At 49.4% G+C, this 22,146-nt stretch overlaps 1 protein-coding gene across 4 annotated transcripts in view; it reads right to left on the reverse strand.

Annotated features, from left to right (window-relative positions):
• Positions 1-22,146, reverse strand: part of PCNT (pericentrin) — a 107,405-nt gene that overhangs the window by 84,402 nt on the left and 857 nt on the right. For all 4 annotated transcript variants that reach the window (XM_040264561.1, XM_040264551.1, XM_040264543.1 and 1 more), the window contains exons 2-10: positions 20,116-20,322; positions 14,423-14,500; positions 11,367-11,568; positions 9,410-9,465; positions 8,237-8,411; positions 7,642-7,778; positions 5,496-5,607; positions 3,841-4,084; positions 3,534-3,609 (exon numbers count right to left, since the gene is read on the reverse strand). In XM_040264561.1, the coding sequence (XP_040120495.1) occupies positions 3,534-3,609; positions 3,841-4,084; positions 5,496-5,607; positions 7,642-7,778; positions 8,237-8,411; positions 9,410-9,465; positions 11,367-11,568; positions 14,423-14,500; positions 20,116-20,322 (1,287 nt within the window). The remainder of the gene's footprint in view (positions 1-3,533; positions 3,610-3,840; positions 4,085-5,495; positions 5,608-7,641; positions 7,779-8,236; positions 8,412-9,409; positions 9,466-11,366; positions 11,569-14,422; positions 14,501-20,115; positions 20,323-22,146) is intronic.

Genomic DNA, 22,146 nt, shown 5'->3' on the forward strand with positions numbered 1-22,146 from the left:
CAGAGACCCAGATGGATGGATACAGAGCAGAAACCTCTCAACACTAACAGTCACCATCAGAGAAGAGACGAGGAGCACTCCATCCCTGAAACTGAGCAGAGAACGTAGAATAGAACACAGAGCCAAAAAGCAAAGCCCTTAGAAATTAAAAATGATTGGCACTTCCCTGGGGGTCCAGAAGCTTCAGATGCAGGGGGCGTGGGTCCAATCCCTGGTCAGGGAACTAAGATTCCACATGTCCTGTGGCATGGCCAAAAAATGCCAACATAAGAAAACTTTTAAATGATAATGGAGATAAGAAACTCAACTTCGGAATTAGAGGAGCGAAGATCTCCTACCCTCAAAGATGCCTAAACAAATGTAAGAAGAGAAATGAGGACTGAAGGACACCAGTGGTTTCCCTCTGGAGGCCCAGTGTGACACTTGCTTACGGGAGTCTCAGAAAACAGAGTGCACTGACGAACTGGCATCCAAACAGCTGAGCAGCAGCTCCAGACATCGATCTGCTTCTCTCACTGAGCAATGAACCCAGGGACAGTAAGGCGTGACCCTGGAAGCTGGAAGAAAACCCAAGGAGTCGTAGGAACTGCAGACACATCTATTATCTCCTGACTGGCACAGCAGCCGTCGCAGCAGATACACTGTATTCCCCCATGGCTGACCCAGCAGACACAGCCGTGATGCAGCCTCAAGGGCTTTTCAGGTGGAGCTTATTTATGCTTACAGAGCAAAAGTAGCCCATGGCCAAGCGGGTTCATCGTGACGCACAGTGCTATAAGTGATCTCAGCTGTCATATAAACATGTATTCACACAACACGGGGTGAGAACAAGAGGCCACGGGCGGAGATGGCCTGGCTGCGCCATCCTGGCTAATCTGCTCTTTCCCTACAGTGTCCCAGACTGAAGAGAGTCAAGGCCCTACCTTTTCCTAGGATGAAAAACGGACCCAACCCCAGACCAAGTGCCATCACAGGACTCTGAGGAGCACGGGGGGCTAAGAGCTGCCGGAGGCTCCCTGGGTTGAAATGGTGTGGGTTGCCATTTCCATCTCCACTGGAGCTTTCCCACCCAGGAACTGAAACCAGGTCTCTTGCACTGCAGGCAAATTGTTCACTAACTGAGGTATGAGGGAATCCCTGATGAATGTTGGGGTATGTGTGGCTTTGCAAATTAGTGATTTTGTTTTCTTTGGGTAAATACTCAGGAGTGGAACTGCTGTATCTATTTTTACTTTTTTGAGGAACCTCCTTCAAGTCAGGCTGACAGCACAGCCTTGCCCAGAGCTGGGGCCGGGAGGACAAGGAAGCCACTCGCCCCCTGGAGCTCTTCGTCCAAACAGGTGCACAAGGCTTCCAGCATCACAGAGAGCCCGGTGAGCCCCACTGCCCCAGAAGACAGAGAGGCCAGAGACGAATGGTACGGAGGCCACTGGGAACACGCCCAGCACGCACGCACCCAGCGCTTCCCTCTCAGCGCAGGTCACCAGCACGCATGAGGCAGGTGGTCGGGGAGCTCATGAAGAGTGTGGGACCTGGGCAGGACCCAAGCTGCCATCCACCTGCCTGCGAGTCGTGCCCTGAACCAGCCAGGGGGTCATTTTAAACAAGCAGACACAGTCAGCCTGTGGAGATGCCAGAGACACAAGAGCAAGCCTCCCTCCACTCACCAGTGTCATGGAAGCAAGCTTCTGTGAAAAGGATGGAAATCCAGACTTGAGAAGATAAAGACAGCTCATTTCCCAACTAAAGATTAATGAAATACAGCCTTCTCATGATATACTGAGATGCTCATATACCTCAATAGCACACACACACACACACACAAAAACTGATTAAAAAGCAGGCAGAGACCTGCAACAGACATTTTTCCAAAGAAGATACCCAAACGGCCAAAAGTTACGTGAAAAGACACTCCACATCACGAATCATCAGAGAAACACAAATCAAAACCAGTGAGGTATCAGCTCACACCAGTTAGAGCAGCTACTGCTAAAAAAACAAATAACAAATGTCATCAAGGGTGTGGAGAAAAGGGAATGCTTGTGCACTGTTGGTGGGAAAGTAAACTGGTGCAGCCACTGTGGAAAACAGGAAGGAGGTTCCTCAAAAAATTAAAAATAGATACAGCAATTCCACTCCTCAGTATTTACCCAAAGAAAACGAAAATGCTAATTCGAAAAGCCACACACCCCAACATTCATCAGGGATTCCCTCATACCTCAGTCAGTAGAGAATCTACCTGCAATGTGGGAGACCTTGGTTTCTATTCCTGGGTGGGAAAGATCCCATGGAGATGGAAATGGCAACCCACACCTGGAGAATCCCACGGACAGAGAAGCCTGGTGGGTTACATCTACACGGTTGCGAGAGCTGGACACGACTTAGCGACTAAGCCACCACCTCCACCATTCATAGCAACACTCTTTACAACAGTCAGGACGTGGAAGCAGCCCGAGTGTCCATTTGCATAGACAGACAGACAGATGAAGATGTGGCACCTACGCACGTACAGACCTACACACACACAGGAACCACTACTCGGCCACAGAAGACGAGAGCCTGCCTCCTCCTGCAGCCTGGAGAGCGGGAGAGCCTGGTTCTCCTCCACAGAGGAGAACCTGCAACAACGTGGCCACTCCCTGAGAGTGCCACACCAGGTGAGTCAGTCAGACTGAGAGAAGTGCCGCGTGGCTCACTTCCGCCTGGCATCTAAAAACCCACCTCCGGGAGAAGAGACTGGGGGTTGCCAGAGGCGGTGGAGGGGTTGTGGGTGAAGTGGGTGAAGGGGTCAAACTTCTAGTCAGGGAACAAGAGTCCCAGGGAGCCTACACAGTACAGGGTACAGTCAACAAGGCTGCGCTGTCTGTCTACAGGCGCCGAGAGACAGATCTGACAAGCTCTCATCAGGGTACAGCCAACAGCACCACACCATCTGTCTACAGGTGCCAAGAAAGGAGATCTCACAAGTTCTCATCAAGGTGCAGTCAACAATACTGTATGTCTGTCTACAGGCGCTGAGAGAGATCTTACAAGCTCTCATCAGGGTACAGTCAACAACACTGTCTGTCTACAGACGCTGAGAGAGATCTTACAAGTTCTCACTGGAGTACAGTCAACAACACTGTACTGTCTGTCTACAGGCACTGAGAGAGGAGATCTTACAAGTTCTCATCAGGGTACAGTCAACAACACTATGTCTGTCTACAGGCACTGAGAGAGGAGATCTTACAAGTTCTCACTGGAGTACAGTCAACGACACTGTACTGTCTGTCTACAGGCGCTGAGAGAGGAGATCTTACAAGTTCTCATAGGGATACAGTCAACGACACTGTATATCTATCTATAGGCACTGAGAGAGGGATCTTACAAGTTCTCATTGAAAGAAAAATGCTCTGACTCTGTGGAGGTGCAGGTTCACCAGACTGACCAAGGAGGCCCATCACATCACACCCAGGCATCCGGTCATCACACCAACACTGGACACTCAGGTCCCGTCAGTCACACCTCAAGACACAACAAAGCCAGCCCATCACCTCAAGCTGCTCCCGCTGAAGGCCGAGTCCGTCAGGATGGTCTCTTTCTTCTTCTGGTGTCTCTTCCAAACAGGCACTGGGTGAATTCAGAGAGAAGCTGTGTAGCAAGAGCCTGACGTGGCACCTTGCCACCAAATCCCACCGTCCCTGGGACCCCACTTCTGTGCCAATCTGCAGGGCCACACCCACTCACTTTGGCCAGATGTCACCAACCCACATGCAGGTCAGACCAGTGCCAGCTTCAACATCACCAGGCCAAGATCCAAACATGAGTGTGTTCTCCTGGGCTGGGCTGGAAGCCACTCACCTGGTCCCCATGACCTCCAGCAGGGAGTCATCCCTTCCCTCCTGCAGCCGCCGCTGCAACAGGGTCAGGTCGTCCTGGTAGCTCCGCTCGGCCTCCCTCAGCTTCTCTTCGAAATAGAGCCTCAGCTGCTCCAGTTCGGACTCGTGCCGGCTCCTCTCCTGCTGCTGCTGCTGCTCCAAGTCTCTCTTCAGGAGCTCCAGCTCTTCCACGTGAGACGCCCGGGCTAGGAGCTGCTCACGCAACTCTTTATGGATGGACACAAGTGAGCATCTCAGACACGGCACTCGAGGAAATGAGACACTGAAGACCCCACAGTGCAGGGCCAGCAGAGAAGTGTAAAGCAGGGGCCCCATCCCACCCCAAAACCTGTGAATGGACAAAGGCCCCCAGGGCTCGTGCTACGAGCACAGGGCCTGGAGCAGGAAGACCACCAGGGGGACCACCCGGGTGGCCTCAGCAAACCCCAGTGACCCTCGAGAGCAGAGGGCTTTCTCAGGCTGGCTCCCCAAGCCACGGGGGCTCTGCAGACAGAGGAGGGGCTGCCTCTGGGCCACCAGCCAGCAGGAGATGGGACCTCGGTCCCACAGCACTGGATTCTGTCAACGGGAAGTCAGGTCATGGCAGAGCCCAGCACCTTGGCCTCAGCTGTGGGTGACCCTGGGCAGAAACAGCCACGCCAGCTCAGACTTCCAAGCTAATAAATGTGGGTGTTTTTAAGCTGCTGAGATGGAGGTGTTTTGTTTACAGCAACAGAACAGTAATACCGACCATAAACAACTGTCACCACCACCACTATTCTGATTAAGAGGTGCTGCCAGCTGGCCCACCGCAGCCAGTGACCAGCTTTCAAATAACGGGGAAGGAGACAGGTCACTGTCCCAAATCTGCGTCCCCCAGGAGGGCCGTAACCACACAGGGGAGGGCGCAGAGGCAGCACACAGGCCGTTCCCCGTGTGAAAGCACGACTGAAGCCCAGCCTCAAGTCAGTCCACCAGCTCTGCCTGGAGCCGGCCTCTCCCAGGGACCACCAGGGCGGGCACAGGGCACGTGGAGCCTACGCACCCCCACAGCCATCAGGGGTGATCTCAGGTCCTTTCTCCTAACTCTGTCCTTCCTTTCCAACAACACAACAGGTAAGATCCTACTGTGTGAGGCCTGTGTGCAGAGCAGCAGACAAGCCCCCACCTCCTGGCCCTGTGCTCCTGACTGGGTCTTGTGCCCTTAATAAACGTGGCATCACCCTCCAAAATCAAGAGCTCAGAACCACAGGAGCCTGACAACACTTGCCACAGGTAAGCCTGCAGGCCCAAGAGGTGATATGCAGCAAGGCACACCTGTGCCCCGAGTTCCCGCATGAGAACAGCGTTTCCACGGTGCTTAACCAAGCCCCATCAGGAGCCGAGGCTCACGTGTGAACGGTGTGTGTCAACACGAGGGAGGACACAAGCTTCCAGAATCATTGCTAGCTCGCCTATGGTGAAGCCCAGGGGCTGCCACAGCTCCACACAGTGACGCCACAGACCTCAAAATGCACACAGGCTAATAAGACCACATTTGGGGGCTTGCAAAACTGTTAACTTCTAGTTTGGGGTTTCAGCAGTTCAAACTGCAGCTTTCCCTTCCAGGGACCTGGACTGGGAAGACAAGGTGCTCACCACTCAGCTCCTGCCTGCTGGACCTTGCGGACTCAAGCTGGGCCCCCAGGCAGTGGATCTCCTCCCGGGACCGAGCCTGTAGTTCCTCATAGGATGCACGCAGCCTCTCCAGCTGGAAGAGCAGGCACAGTATGGGTGCTGGGCTGCGGCCCTGGCACCAGGTGAGAATGCAGCTGGCTCAGCCCAAGCCCACCCCATCCCCCAGTCGGCAGCCTGGAGACCATCCAGAGGAATCCATGGCAGCCATGGTCTCACATGTGGATGCCTCTCAGGCTGTGGCCTCGTTCCCTGCAGAGACCTGCCCCCTACTTTGTCAAGGAGAGTGGAGGAGCCCCCTCCCACCAGCCCCCTTCCCCATCTGTGACCTTGGTCCCTTACCCCCATGCAGCCTGCTTGGTTTTCTCCAAATTGCCTGGTCAACCTCCCTGGGAAGCATCTCCTCTTTCAGGGTAAACAGAGCTTGCACACTGGGTGTGTGCCACGTGCCAGCACACTGGGTGTGTGCCTGCACCACTGGAGCTGAGGTGCACCACCCGCCTTCCTGGGGACCTGGGCTGGAGTGGCTGCCAGTCTCCCCAAGTCACCAGCGTGGGGCCAAGCCTCCAAGGGAGCGAGGGTGGTGCTGGCCTGCAGCTGCTGCCTATGAAATGGGCCCTTCCTTTTTCAGGGCACAGGACAGAAGATGCCCCTCTGGCTGCCTGTTTCCAGGATGGAGGGCTGCCACAGGCCCCGTCCGGATAGGCTGCCCTCTGTCTGGAGGAGAGACAGGAGCCAGCACAGCAGGACCAGATCCGGCTCCTCCTGGGCTCCATGACTCTCTCCCTGCAAATCCATGCACCAGCCTCAGCTAACTCCGTGTGCCAGTCACTTCCTGATTTCTTGAATCAATGCATGGGACACTGCTTGGCGGCTGGTCTTGGTGACAAAGGCCCTTCAGGTCCTTGAGTGAGATACATCCACATCACCCACATTTTGGTACGTAGAGTCCCATTGGAATAAAGTTCTGAAGATGTGAGCAGCAGAACCTTGCACCCTTGATGGCTGGAGCCTGTAGACGTTCCAGGAGTGCTTGTCAATGGCACGAATTCTCCAAGGGTAGGACTGGACACCATCATTAAGTCACAGTCACAGACTTTACCTCCTGATGTGGCTACCTACTGCCTCTTACAAATACTGAGAGTCCCTTTAAATTAGGGCTTAGAGTATGGAGGTCCCTCAAAAAACTAAAAACAAAACTGCCATATGACCCAGCAACTCCTGGGTATACACCCAAAATAATGGAAAAACTAATTTAAAAAGATATATGCACCCCGAAGCAACCTAAGTATCCACTGACAGACAAATGGATAAAGACGACGTGGACACATATATAATGGAGTACTGCCTGCACACACAGTCGCTCAGCCATGTCTGACTCTTGTGACTCCATGGACTGCAGCCCACCAGGCTCATTCTCCAGGCGAGAATACTGGAGTGGATTGCCATCTCTTCCTCCAGGGGATCTTCCTGACCCAGAGATTGAACCTGCATCTCCTAGGTCTCCTGCATTGGCCAGTGGGTTCTTTACCACTGAGCAATGTGGGAATCCCATAATGGAGCACTACACAGCCATAAAAAAAAAAAAAATACTGCCATCCACAGAAACATGGATGGACTAGAGAATATTACACCAAGTGAAGTAAGTCAGAAGGAGAAAGACAAATACTGTATATTATCAGGAACACATGCAATCTAAAAAAATAAAACAAATATATACACAAAAAGACTCACAGTTATAAAGAACAAACTATGGTCATCAGTGAGGAGAGGGAAGGGGAGAGAGGCAAGTTAGGGGAGGGGATTAAGAGATACAAAATATTAAGCATAACTAAGTATAAAATCAACTATACTATATAACACAGAGAATACAGACAATATTTTATAATAGCTATAAATAAAATATACTCGTTAAAAATTGAGAATCACTATGTTGTACATCTAAAACTCACACAATATTATAATTCACCTACACCTCGATTTAAAAGTAAAAAAACACATAACACAAATTAGGGCTTAAATTTTGGCTGATGACAGAGCGTGAATCCAATCCAAGGTCTCCTCAACTCCCTCCTGCACTGACAATTCAAATAAAGAAGCCGGTGCCTACCTCAAGCTGGTTCTCCTTTTCCTTCTTTTGGAACTTCCGCTCCAGCTCCTCCAAGTACTGGCAGTGCTCCAACTGCAGGTCTGCACGGAGCTTGCTCAGGGAGGCCTCGTGCTGCGCCTCCTGCGTCTGAAGGGAACCTGCCAACGGGCCAGGGTCTCAGTTTGTGACGGCAGTGTCCTCCACCTGCAGCGACAGCTGCACGCACCGCGTGTCCCCAGGCTCCCTGCAGACCCTGTTTTCTCAAGACTCTCTTCTTAGGACACTCCTCTCCTCTGGGACAGAGGGAGGGAAGGAGGAAGGGGAAGGCGCAGGCCAGCAGACAGTGCCTATTGCCAGTGGGTGTCACCGGGTAATCGAAAGTGAACAACTGCATATTACTTTTTTGGTAGCAGAACAAACATGTCCCAGTAGAAGAACACATAAAACTGTCTCTGAAACGAAGGGTTCTGGAAATTTCAGGGGACCCCAGAGGCCTGAGACCCACGAGGCAGGACCACACCGGCTCTGTCCTGCTGGCCCGTCACACGGCAGTCTCCCTAGGATAACACAGGAAAACCAGCCCCTCCAAACTTGCTCATGTTACTTAAAGACTCACATTCAGCTTGATTTTTGGCTTGAAAAACCTTCTCCAACTCAGCTTTCTGTTGTGCCAATTCTTTCTTAAACTGGTTTTGTAAATTCTCCAGTTCTGACCGATGCTTTTCCAATAATTCTTGGCGTAGGTTTTCTAAACACGAGTCTCTCTCGGATTCCCAGTCTTGCTTCAGAATCTAATTTAAATGAGAAAGAGGAAATGATAGCCAATGGTTGATTACTGAGGTAAAAATATTTCAACCTCACATTCAAAACCCAGTCATCCCTGCTCAGACAAGACTATGAGTACAGCATGCGGCATGAGACATCCAGTCAGACAGGAACAGCAGCAGGCAAACATCCCAGGACACAAGGGCCTGGACCGCCACCAGAAACAGAAGTGGCCTCAAAGCAGAAGCACAGGAACTTAGCTGACAAGGCAGGCATCCGTCACCCACACAGACCCAGGCGCTGCAGCAATGCCACCCAGCTCTGCAGGGCCAGACTCTGCCCAAGCGCCCCGAGCTGGACAGTGGGGACTGAGGGTGCCCTGAGCTGGGGCCGGAGGCTGTCCTCCACTTGCCACCTGTTCGGAGTGGCCAGGACATAGTCCCCAACAGCACCCGCTACCGCTGCCGTCACCAGTGCCAAGAGCTCTTCTACAAAGGTGGACTTGAAAAAAGGACCGGCCACAAGAGTCAAAAGTGTGGTGAGGGACTTCCTCAGAAAAGAGCTAATCCTGTTACACCCTAAATCAGAACTCTGCCCCCTAAAGGGGGCATGCAGTGGGAGCAGCAGGACAAGCAGAGCACCGGCCGGCGTGCTCAGCCCCGTCAGCACACCGACCTCCGCCTTCACCCTCGGGGACGCTCGTCCCACATCTCCACCCCACCATGGCTTCCTAAGTAGTGTCTGCATCTCCCGTCCCTGAGGACCGAGGTCTGTGTCCCGAGCACAGCCAGGGCCAGGCCACAGGGCTGCTCAGAAGCCAGACGGGAGGGAAGAGCCTCCCATCACACCAGGCCACACAAAAGACACAAGCAGTTGCTGAGGAATCCATGCCGGGCAGACAGAGCAGTGCACCACACTGCCCTGGCGACTCCAGCTACAACTGCATTGTGAGAATCAAGTGGGAGACCCTGGCGGGTGAGGGAAATACCACCTACACGAAATGACATTTCCCCATCCTATGTACCTCTATCATCTGGGCATTTTTTTCCATTTCTGATTGTAGCTTCTCCTTCAGCTCAGCTGCAAGACAAACAAACATGACAAGTGGCTCAGATCACCGAGGCTCAGACTTCCCCACAGTCTGGTTCCCCAGAGAGGACAAGGCTCTGGCACCACAGGCCACTCCACAGAACACTCGCCAACACCAACAGGACAGGACAGGATGCACCTGAGAGAATCAAGAAGGGGAAGATGGCTGCATTGATTAGCAAATCACGCTTGTGCCCAACAGAGCACAGGAGGCGTCCAGCCAGAGCAACAGTCTAGGAGGGCCGTGTGAGGCTGGCTCTGAGCCTCACAGATCACTGAGCCTGCCTCATCCTTCTGCTAGTAGAACCTCGGCCCATCCGCCCCGCACTGGGCCCCACGCACACCCAGAGCCTGGAGTCCAAGATCCTGCAGGGCCAGCTTCCAGGCTGGGTGCTGGACAATAAGTAAAGGGAGACAGGTAAAGACATTTCAGGTTCCAACAGCTCCCCACCAGGAGGGAAAAAGCACTAGAAAAGAGGTGCCAGGCGCCAGGGGCAGAGGAGATGAACTGGGCCAGGGGGTGCAGCCGAGCGTGGAGCTGGGGGAGCAGCAGGAGGCAACAGCCAGCACCACCAGGTGCTGGGAGGGCGGCCCAGCAAGCCCGGGATCCACGCAGAGATCCAGCCACCGCCCTGCAAGGGCAGGTTCCACCAGGTCCACGGGGGCCCCGGCCACGGCAGAGTGCAGGGGGTGGAGGGCAGATGGGCCTCTCTGGGGACTGTTCCCAGGGGTGCTGGTGGAGGAAACAGCATTGAAACAGGCCTAGGACAAGCATGTTTCATATTTTTAAAATTTAACAAAAGCAGGGGAGGACATGGAATAATCTCCTTGTGTTTGCCTGAATCTCTGTGAAGATGCATCAGAGGACTGAGGAGGATGCTTCTGGGGGGTAAGGGAGGAAGGAAGAGGAAGACTCTACAACCCTGGGTGGGTCAGAGAAAACAGCCCAGGGACTCTTCTTGGGGAAAAACGTTCTGAGCAGGAAAAACAAGAAAAGCACCAAAGTGTTGCCTTGAAACAGTTTTAAACAAGTGAGTTATATGGTATATGAATTACAGCTCAATAAAACTATTACATAAAAATTGATTTTTACAAAAATACCAACAAAAAATGTACCAAGAAACACAAAAAAATGACAACATAAAAGTTCACTTTAAGGCCAGAGAACTGCAAGATTGAAAGGCGTCTGAGGTGCCACCAGCAGCGAGACGGCCTCTGAGCACAGTGAGGAGCCAGGGGTGGGGTATGAATGGGGGGGGGGGGGGGGGGGTCTGAGGCAGTGGTAGGGGTCCAGTAGGGGACAGAGGTCCAGGTTGGGGGTCCAAGGCAGGGATTCGGGTCTGGGGTGGGGATGAGGAACTGGGATGGGGATGGGGGTCTGGGGTGTGGGTCTCAGGCGAGAATGGGCATCTGGGATGGGGGTCTGGGGAGGGAATGGGGGTCTGGGATGGGGATCTGGGATGAGCACTGATGTCTGGCGTGGGGGTCTGGAGTAGGGATGGGGGTCTGGAGTGGGGATGGAGGTCTGGGATGGGGATTGGAGTCTGGGGTGGGGGTCTGGGGCGGGGGTCTGGGGCAGGGGTGGTGATCTAGGGTGGGCTGAGGTAGGGATGGGGGTCTGGAGTGGGGATGGAGGTCTGGGATGGGGGTCTGGGATAGGGATGGGGGCCTGGTGTGGGGATCTGAGATGGGTGTCTGGGGCAGAGATAGGGGTCTGGAGTGGGGGACTGGGATGGGGGTCTAGGATGGGAATGGGGGTCTGGGGTGGCCACAAACTGTGGCCAGAGACAGAAAGTGAAGAAGCAACAAAGAAACTCACAGCTCTCACTCCAGGATCCTCTGTCGACACCCCCAGGTTGTCGCCCAGCCCCGTGCACAGCCACCGTGCGTACCTGCCTCCTCGCGGACCAGCTCCAGCTCTCGGCGTGCACGGCTCTGCAGCAGGGCCCGCTCCTGCGCGTGCCGCCCGGTGAGCTCAGCGTGCAGCTCGGCCAGTGCTGCCTCCTTCTCGCGCTGCAGGTGTGCCTGCGTCCGCTCCAGCCGTGCCGCGTGCATGTCACTCAGGCTCAGGCGCAGCACCTCCAGCTCCAGCTCCTGGAGGACAGTGAGGTTAGTTGCGTGCCACCACGAAAGACAATGTCATGCCGCCCTCGTGAGGCATGCAGTTGTCAAACCATAAGGACGGAGGTAGGATGGTGGCTGCCAGGGGCTGCAGAGATGCCATCAGCAAACATGGTTTCAGGGTGATGAGATAAGAGCTGTGGAGACCGATGCAGCTGAAGGGTGCACAACCCTGTGAATGGACGAGCACCGCTGAGCTGTGCACCAGAAGCACTAAGATGAGAAACCTTATGAGTGCTTTACTAGGTTGGTACAAACGTAACTGAGGTCTTTCTATTGCTGAAATTTGCTGTCTGATATTGGTACAAATGTGGTTATTTTATACATAATTTTGATGAGCATTTCTTACTTAATTTTTTTCTGCTAATGACTTATTACTTTAAACTAGGGAAATGATGTTAGACAAAAAACAAATTCAAGCAATTTTCTTATTTGAGTTCAAAATGGGTCATAAAGCAGTGAAGACAACTCACAACATCAACAATGCATTTGGCCCAGAACTGCTAATGAACGTACAGTGCCAAGGAGGTTCAAGAAGTTTTGCACAGGAGATGAGAGCCTTGAAGATGAACAGCACAGTGGCAGGCCATTGGAAGCTGACAACAACCAATTCAGAGCAATCATCAGAGCTGATCCTCTTACAACTACACTAGAAGCTGCTGAAGAACTTGTCGACCATTTACAGTCTTGGCATTTGAAGTAAACTGGAAAGGTAAAAAAGCTCAATAAATGAGTACTTCATGAGCTGACCAAAAATAAAAAATATCACTGGTTTGAATTATCGTCTTCTCTTATTCTATGCAACAACAACAAACCATTTCTCAATCGGATTGTGATGTGTGACAAAAAGTGAATTTTATACGACAATCAAGGACAACCAGCTTACTGGCTGAACCAAGAAGAAGCTCCAAAGCACTTCCCAAACCCAAACTTGCAAAAAAAAAAAAAGTCATGGTCACTCTTTGGGTAGTCTGCTGAAGGTCTGACCCACTATGGCTTTCTGAATCCCAGCAAAACCATTACATCTGAGAATTATGCTCAGCAAGTCAATGAGATGCACCAAAAACTATGAGGCTTGTAGCCAGCATTGGTCAACAAAATGGCCCCAATTCTTTTCCACAACAATGTGTGATCAACTTTAAAAGTTGAATGAATCAGGCTATGATGTTGATTTAGCCACCATATTCACCTGACCTCTCGCCAGAAGACTATCAGTTCTTCAAGCATCTCAACACCTTTTTGCAGGGATTAAAATGCTTCCATAACCAGCAGGAGGCAGAAAATGCATTCCAAAGGTTCACTGAATCCTGAAGCATGGATTTTTACACTATAGGAATGAGCAATCTTATTTCTCATTGGCAAAAACATGCCGATTATAGCAGTTCCTACTTTGATTAATAAAGAAGTGTTTGAGCCTAGTTGTAATGATTTAAAATTCATAGCCTGAAACCACAATTGCTTTTGTACCAACCTTATACAATTTTTAAAAAGACCATGACAAAAATACAGGTTGAGGGAAGTATAAACAGAGTTTAAATAATTATGCAAGAGGAAAGTGAATGTGATTAAATTTATACTTAGACAAATTAAGTATACATACTGTATTTCATAACCTCACCATTAAAAGAACAGAAACTGTGTACTATTACTTCAAAATGCATAAAAGGATAATTTCTTTGTAAATCCCATGATAAATAGTAATTCAAAGAAGGCAAAACAGGTGAAAAGAAAGGAACAAAACAGGCAAGACAAACAGAAAACCCAAATTAAATGTCTGGTGTAAGTATAGGCACAGCAGGGATGACATTAGATACAACGGAATTCACTGCCAAATAAGAAGACAGATTGTCAGGCTCAGTTAAAAATCAACCCTATGCTATTCACCAGACATATATCTTAAACTGACGTCTGCAGAGATGCTAAAGGTGAAGGAGAAAAGAGACCAGGTCCATCTACACAGAGCTCCACGGCAGAATCAGCAAGCGAGTGCTCACTTGAGGTGGACAGTAGGGATCAGGGCCAGCACTGTCCCACCTCTGACCAGCAGGGGAGTCACCTGCAGTGCATGGTGTACTCATCTGGTGGGCTATATGTAAGTTCTGTGTATTTTTCCACAAAGATGCTACAAGTCATAGCTTAAACAAGTATGAAATGTGTATTTAAGACTAGGTCTTACAGACTCCATCAGAGACCATTTTTCCAAGCCCTATGATCTAGATTTCTCCTGCAATAATACAGATTAAAAACCAAACTTGCTCACTGCTACAAGTAGTGTGAACTGAGTCCAGCCAGAATTGACTGTCTAAAATACCATTATTTTGTATTAACTTCTAATGGAGTATAATCTATAAAACTACTGAATCACCATGCTTTACACCTGAAACTAACATAATGATGTAAAACAACTATACTTCAATTAAAAAAAAAACAGATAAAATATAAGACTTTCAAGACAACACTTTGATATTGGTCAATATCTAATAATTTTTCTTGCAAATGCTAACAAAACTGAATTGATTTGAAAAAGGAATCAATTCAATATCCACGGAAGTCACACCAAGCACTCTGGGAGGAGCTGGGACAGTAACACTGACACTCAGCCTGCACGCCCGACCCCTGCAGCGTCTCGGTGTGGGCCAGGCCTGGGAAGCACACTGGTCAATGACAGAAACCCGCAGGGCAGAAAGGCGGCTTCCCCCCTCCACACCCACCCGACAAGTGAGGAGGGCATGAAGACGGGCCTTCCATGCAGGGAGCTCTGCCTCCGGTTCCCAAGCATGGGAGGAGACAAGGACCCACCTTAACACGGAACCCAGGGAAAGCTCACCTTCGTCATGACCCCGGGCTGCTCTGCACAGTGGCCATCCAGCTTCGGCGGCGTCCTCTCTCTGCTGGGCTCCTGCAGCTGGCGGGGAAGGGCCAGGAGGGGTGTCCACAGCGGCACCTGGGCGGCCCCGGCCCCTCTGCCCCTGATCCCTCCACCTCTGCCCTACTCCAGGCCTGCCAGGTCCATCTACAGTCTCCTCCTAACCAGTCTCAACTCTAAACATTTTTTGTAACTTGTTTCCCTCATCATGGTGCTTCATGATTTTTAATGAATCCTGTTTCTTTAAGTTATTTCACTGTGCGCTTAACATTTAAATCACTCAATTTTAGTTTCTCCACAAATCCTGGCCTTTCACATTCATGAACATTTTCTAAGCTCTTAATCTGATACAAATTCTAATATTTCATCTTCAAGATTTTCCTTTTTTGATAAATCTTTTCCTTAAAACTCTGTAAAGTAGTATTTCGTTTTGCTAAATCACCTCAAAATTGAATTTAAAGTTTTCCAACAAATTTCCCCCCAATAGTTTTGACACATAAATTTATAATAATCTGGGGCTTTTATCTGCAAGAAGGCTCAGTGCATTCTCCTTGTCAACTCACTGGTGGCTTCCCACCACGTCCATATGGGCTGCCAGACCCGACGACACATCGCTCACTGCTGTCAGAGTGTCAAGAGTCTGCTGGACCCAAGAGCAGTTAGCAGTTTCATTTCTGGGCAAATCACTGCAGATGGTGACTGCAGCCATGAAATTAAAAGACGCTTACTCCTTGGAAGAAAAGTTATGATCAACCTAGATAGTATATTCAAAAGCAGAGACATTACTTTGACGACTAAGGTCCGTCTAGTCAAGGCGATGGTTTTTCCTGTGGTCATGTATGGATGTGAGAGTTGGACTGTGAAGAAGGCTGAGCACTGAAGAATTGATGCTTTTGAACTGTGGTATTGGAGAAGACTCTTGAGAGTCCCTTGGACTGCAAGGACATCCAACCAGTCCATTCTGAAGGAGATCAACCCTGGGATTTCTTTGGAAGGAATGATGCTAAAGCTGAAGCTCCAGTACTTTGGACACCTCATGCGAAGAGTTGACTCATTGGAAAAGACTCTGATGCTGGGAGGGATTGGGGGCAGGAGGAGAAGGGGACGACCCAGGATGAGATGGCTGGATGGCATCACAGACTCGATGGATGTGAGTCCGAGTGAACTCCAGGAGTTGGTGATGGACAGGGAGGCCTGGCGTGCTGCGATTCATGGGGTTGCAAAGAGTCGGACACGACTGAGTGACTGAACTGAACTGAACTGATAACTACTTGAGAAGGCTGGCATAATTTTATCCTTCATACAGGTCTTCCAAAGAACAGTGAAAAAAATCTTTTTTTTTTTTTACTAGAGTAAAACATTTTATCTTGCAATTACTGCCAGACCCCTGCATTTACCTAGGATGCAAGATGGATCTGAGCAACCTGCTTCTCCTATAACACAATGCTATTTCATCATCATAAGGATGAATCTGTCAATTCAATTATTCCCAAGCATGCCAACAATGCCTTAAATAATGAGGATGCAGAGGAACCACTAGAAGGGCAAGGGGCAATGAACTCATCTCTCCTCCAGTTTTCTACGTGACTAGAGAGACCATCTCTGTGTCCTGCTTTCAAGGTGACAATTCAGGGAGGGGCTTCCCTGGCAGTACAGTGGTTAGGACTCTAAGCTTCCCCAGCAGGGCGCACTGGTTCAAATCCTGGGGTGGGTGTGTGTGTGTGTGTGTGTGTGTGTGTGTGTGTGTGTGTGTGTTGCTTAGTCGTGTCCAACTCTTTGCAACCCCATAGACTGTAGCCCACCAGGCCCCTCTGTCCATGGGATTCTCTAGGCAAGAACACTGGAGTGGGTTGCCATTTCCTTCTCCAAAAGGAACTACAGAAAGAAAGAAAGTGAAGTCACTCAGTCACATCCCACTCTTTGTTGGACCATATATACCATGGACTGCAGCCTACCAGGCTCCTCCATCCATGAACTTTCCAGGCAGCAGGACTCAAGTGGGTGCCGTTCCCTGCTCCATCACATCCGGGTAGGGCACCTAAGATCCCACTAGGCCATTTGACATGGCCAAAACCTTTAAACAGCCCAGCAAATGTGAAGCTAGCATGCCGGGTTATTCTATTTATAAAACACTCAAAACCAGCAAGGCTATAAACTATTCTTCTACAAGTCAAGGTGCTCTAAACACAGAAAGTAACGAGACAGATCACAGAATTAAAACACAGAAACCAGGCCAGAAAGCCTCAAGCAGACACAGGAGATTGTCTTCACAACCAAAGGACAGGAGAGATCTTTCTGACAGGACACAGAAATCACTAAACACAGGAAGAAATGATGAGATCAACACCCAAGTGAAGAATATTTGCTTATCACAAGACACCATTAAGAACAAAGCTAGGTAAGCAAGACCAGGAAAAATATTTCCAGTACATATATCCCAAGAAGGGGAGAAGGGAAAACCCACCCACTCCAGTATTCTGGCCTGGAGAATTCCATGGACTCTAGCCCATGGGGTCACAAAGAGACGGACACGACTGAGCAACGTTCACTTTCTTTACTTCTAACAAATAACCTGGAACAATAAAGACAAAAAAGAACCACCGGTTCCAAGACCAAAAGTTGAGCCTTCCTAAGAAAGTTCTTGTAAGCCAAAATGGCCTAAAAGTAAAGAATCAATTGCATTTCTTCATAAAAGTGAAAACCCACTCTGGATTTCTTTCAGTTAACAAAAAACAGGTATTAATTCAGCCTTTTATAAAAGTGAAATCGTGTAAAGCAAACATTAAAAAAGTGGGGATAGCTATATAAACAAATATTCCACTTTAGTTAACAAATTTGTTTTTCACAAGCATGAGAATTAGCAATTCTGAAGCTTATTTATGTGTATTTTAAGACTGAATAAATAAAGATATTGTAAATAAGGTAAGGATGTCAGGTTTCTCACCATGGGTGCTGCTGCTGCTGCTAAGCCGCTTCAGTCGTGTCCGACTCTGTGCGACCCCATAGACGGCAGCCCACCAGGCTCCCCCGTCCCTGGGATTCTCCAGGCAAGAACACTGGAGTGGGTTGCCATTTCCTTCTCCAATGCGTGAAAGTGAAAAGTGAAAGTGAAGTCGCTCAGTCGTGTCCGACCCTCAGCGACCCCATGGACTGCAGCCTTCCAGGCTCCTCCGTCCATGGATTTTCCAGGCAAGAGTAAAAGGAGCTAAAAGTAAAAAAAGGGGGAAAGCTAGAATAAAATTTGTACTTTTGGATTAAAATTGAAGATATTACTATTAATTTATGATTGTTACTATATATACAAATAAAGAAATATGTACAGATGTGTTTGAATATACATTTACTTACATTTTCCTGCTCTCTTTTGAAACAGCCCAGAAGCAACTACACCCTGCTAGTAATAAGCGCACTGAGCACACAGATCTTGGCTTCTAAAGCCATTCTCCACCAAAAGGTACCAGGGCTCCTAGAAGAAATGACTGGTTTGGGGCTGTAGAAGGGAAAGAACCAAATAAGCCTGGGAAGTCTTGGTGCAGAAAGTATGGAAGTAGGTGCCAGCAAACAATGAGCACATGTTGAAAGGTCACAGATGCCAATCCAAAGGCACTCCCAATGGCCAAATGTACGTTTCAGCAACAAAATAAACACTGATACGATGGATTAAAACCCATAATAGAGTAAGTATCTAGCAGTCCATACTGATATAAATGATTGAATAAATAAAAAGCTGAGGAGGAACAACAGTTCCTCCTTAGAGTAAAATACCAATTAACATATGTAGCTGGAATGATGGAAACAAAGTTATCATCCAGCCAACACCGCAGTAGTTCCTGCAGGTGACAGTCCTCAATGAAAGCTAAAACGGACAGAATGTTTACAGGATCTCTAAGTACCTCCACACTATACACTTATTAACTACAAAGGGAAAAACAGAAACTTTTCTATCAGAAGAAATCTGGCAGGCTCCCCCCAGCAGTGAGACATACCACCCGTGCCTCTTCTCAGATACCCTTGGCAGGCAACATCATCACCTCCACAGTGTTCCTGCTAAAATGTACTACCTGACTTCAATCAGGAGAAAACATCAAACAGCCAAACTGACAGGGATCCTACCACATAACTAGCTGCTACTGCTGCTGCTAAGTTGCTTCAGTCGTGTCCGACTCTCGCCCACAAATGTCCAATTTATAAAACACAAAGGAAGACTGAGAAACTGCCCAGATTGGAGGAGACTAAGGTGACAAGGCACTGAACTGCAATATAGAATCCCGGACCAGAAAAAAATGGGAAAAATTAGAAAAAGCTCTAGCAATCAGCTCACAGTATTGTTTCTATGTTTACTGAAAATGCATAATCATTTACATTGTGATTACATAGATATCAAATGTTTCAGGAATCTAGGTGAGGGATATCCAGGAACTCTGCTATTTTTCACAAACTTTTTGCAGCTGTAACATTATTTTAAAACAAACAGCTGAAAAATACAAAACTTTTAAGTTAAAATTAAAAAAAAGAAAGACTTGTCTAATCTGAAAGTAAAGATACGAAATAATAAATGCTAACTTACACTAGGAGCCTTTCTCCTCAAAGAGCCTAGGCAGGAAACATACAGAGAAAAGCCACTGAGAGTAAGTGCTTGGCCCCCTCAACATGGCATTCAGGTACTTAGCTACAAGACAAGGCTACTGAGAACCACAGCTCTACCCCAGAGAAGCAACTGAACAAGAAGACAACATGAACAGCAACTGAAATCCAGTCTCAGGTCTCTGAGAGCACAGGCACTGGAGGGCAAGTCAGCCGAGCACAGGCTGGTCCAGAGGCTCAGGCACCAGAGTTCTGCAGCAGCTCCTGGGCAAAGTCGGAGCACCATGACAAGGACTTCATTTGCCAAAAGCAGCATTCTAGGTTTATAGGCAGAATATCATAAACTATGCTGGTAATCATCCCATTTTTTTTCAATAAGGCAGTGCAAACACAACATGGTTTTCAGTCAGTCTGCCCTTGGCCACCAATGTTCTGCTCATTCTAGTAAACCCCTGCCCTGCCCCTGTCACACATACGCAACAGATTCTCCTGGTTCAAGGCCCCTTGCTTATAATACAGGCCAGAGGAGGCCCCAAGGAGAGCCCCCAGCCCTCGACATGCGCAGCGAGGCCACGCACCCTGCACACGCAGGTCCACACCTGCCCCTGCAGCCACAGGGCCTCAAGAAGCAGACAAGACAACATTTCTGAGACACCTTCACCCCTTGCCTCCTCATTCCACGTTCAGAAAGACGGGGAAGGCTACAACCAAGAGCGAGGCGGATTTGAGAGCACATGAAAGGACATTATGGTTTATGTGTCAAAGGGGCTGCTGCACAGCCACACCTGAGGAGCCCACACTTGTCAAGTTTCCGTTACCACAGCGTCACCAACATGGACACTCACCTTCAAACAGTCCATTCAACATTTCTCAAAATCATGTGATGAAGAGAAAACTTTTAACTGTAAGTAAAACTACAAAAATATACTCCCCATCTGTAAGACAGAGTAAAACCCTCTTTCCCTAACTTTGGATAGACAAAAACAGACCCAACACTACTTTCAGTACATTAGGCTAACAAGAACTAGAAGATAAGCAAAACGTGAAAACACAAAGCTGACTAAATGCACCTGAGCGGCTTCAGCGCCATCAGGGGTGTCGCTGCAGGTCGGGTTCTTGCCAATGTCCAGGCCTCCCAGGGGCCCACCGTCTCCGGGCGCAGCTACCGGACTCTCCTCCGCGACAGGCGCATTGACAGTCGTGCCCTTCCTCTTCGCCGGCGTTTTCTTCGAATGCGTACAGTCACCTTTTGTTTTTCTCTGTCTGAAGTGAGCAAGCTGCGCAGAAATGCAGAAAAGTAGCAGAGACAAAGGTAAGCAAGGAAGAAGCAACAGAACCACAAGGTGAGAGAGCTTGCGGGGAGCATGAGGCTCTGGGGCCCGCGCAGCCCACGCGGCCACCCCTGGCCAGACACGTCACCCGGGTCCCTGCCCCACAAACACTGCCGCCATCAACATCGAGGCACTGGGATTCAGAGTCACACTGAAGAACCTAACAGTGAGGATGGTTAATGATGCCCAGAGACAAAGGAAAGCAATAAGGCTGGCTGGCAGAATAGCTTCTCTAGCCCGTAACAGTTACAAAAAATTTCAAAAATCTAGAGATGCATCTATTTTAAAAACTGATAGCTTAATCAAGGCAGGTTTACGGTTTAAAATTATATAAAAGCTAAATCTCTCCCCTTTTGCCCCATTTTCCCTCAATCAGAGAAATATATAGTGTAGCCAAAACTTCCTTGCCATAGATTCTGAGACAAGGTACAGAAATAGCAAAAAATTAATTAAGCCAGGTCAATCTAACATCCTCCTTTATGGAATCAGATGTTCTAGTTTTCATGACACAGCTCACCAAAGCACCAGGGACCGCCACAGAATCTCCCTATCAGAAGGCACAGCTGGCAGTGTTCAGTCCGTCGAATCTAAGGGTTTTAGATTGCTCACATACTGTTTCTCATAACACCTTATTCAAAACGTATGACCGCTAACATCAGCTTTTCACAGGAGAGCAAGGTCCTTCACACAACAACTGTGGTCATGAAAGCAAATGCATGTAACACATTTGTGTGAATAACAGAGGCTCACAGTCTCATGGGCGTGGGAAAATCACAAAAGGAATTTAAGTGAGAAAAACCGTCTGTCAAGACCAGACACTGCCTTCACAACTAGCTCCATCTCCATCAAATCTAATGTCACTGAGTTCCCTTCCTGCATCACAGACCTGGTCCCTCGCCTGTGGTAGCCCAAGGAGAGACATTTGTTTTTTCCCTCAAGGTTAAAATCTCCTCCTTATTTAGACATATTTAGAAAACATGGAGCTCAGGGAAAACGATATTAAACTCTGACTCAGTTGCATCTCCTTCCTATGTGCCAGGCACACGCAAAGGGAAGAAAACACACTCCAGCCTCACTCTTCAAACCCCAGTCAGAAGTCTGACCTGCATGGGAAGCTTGCAGAGGCTGCTCTGTCCTCTGCCTACCACCCTGCCCTCCCCATCAGAATCTCACACCCTCACCGTGTGTCCTGAATGGTCTCAAATAGAGTGACCCTGCGATTTCCTCAAGGGAAGGAACTATCACTGATCCATGTGAATTCCCAATGTCTGACCACGTCTAACCTCAAACAGCAACTTCACAGTACTCCGCAGGTTTTGCCCCCAGACGGCCGGAATGCGGTGGGGCGGGGCGGCTAACCCCAACCCTGATCCAGGCTTTCCCCACCTTCTCGGGGGCGCGTCTGAACTGCACACGGCTCAACCTCCGCAAATTACCCAAAACAGTGAGTACAGGATGGCGCCTGCGTGGATGGTCAAAACCGACTCAAGGAACTTCAGAGCTCCCGGGGCACTGCAGCCTGGGGACGGGACACCTCTCGGTGGGTTCGTCCGAGCGTCTGGAGCTCCAGGCCCGGCGCAGGGTTGGGAGGAGGAGGGGGGATCTGGGCAGAGCCCTCCGCCCTCACCTGCCGGAACCTTCTACCTGGGCCCCAAGAGGCGCAGGCGCTTCGGGAGCCAGACACCAGGAAGGAGGTGAGGCATTCCTTAGTGTAAACAATTTCGTGCTCAGGAACACTACTCCGAAAGAAAATTTTTACAGAAAAAAACC

Source organism: Oryx dammah, unplaced genomic scaffold, assembly GCF_014754425.2.
Source record: "Oryx dammah isolate SB20612 unplaced genomic scaffold, SCBI_Odam_1.1 HiC_scaffold_2, whole genome shotgun sequence".
Lineage (NCBI taxonomy): Eukaryota > Metazoa > Chordata > Mammalia > Artiodactyla > Bovidae > Oryx > Oryx dammah.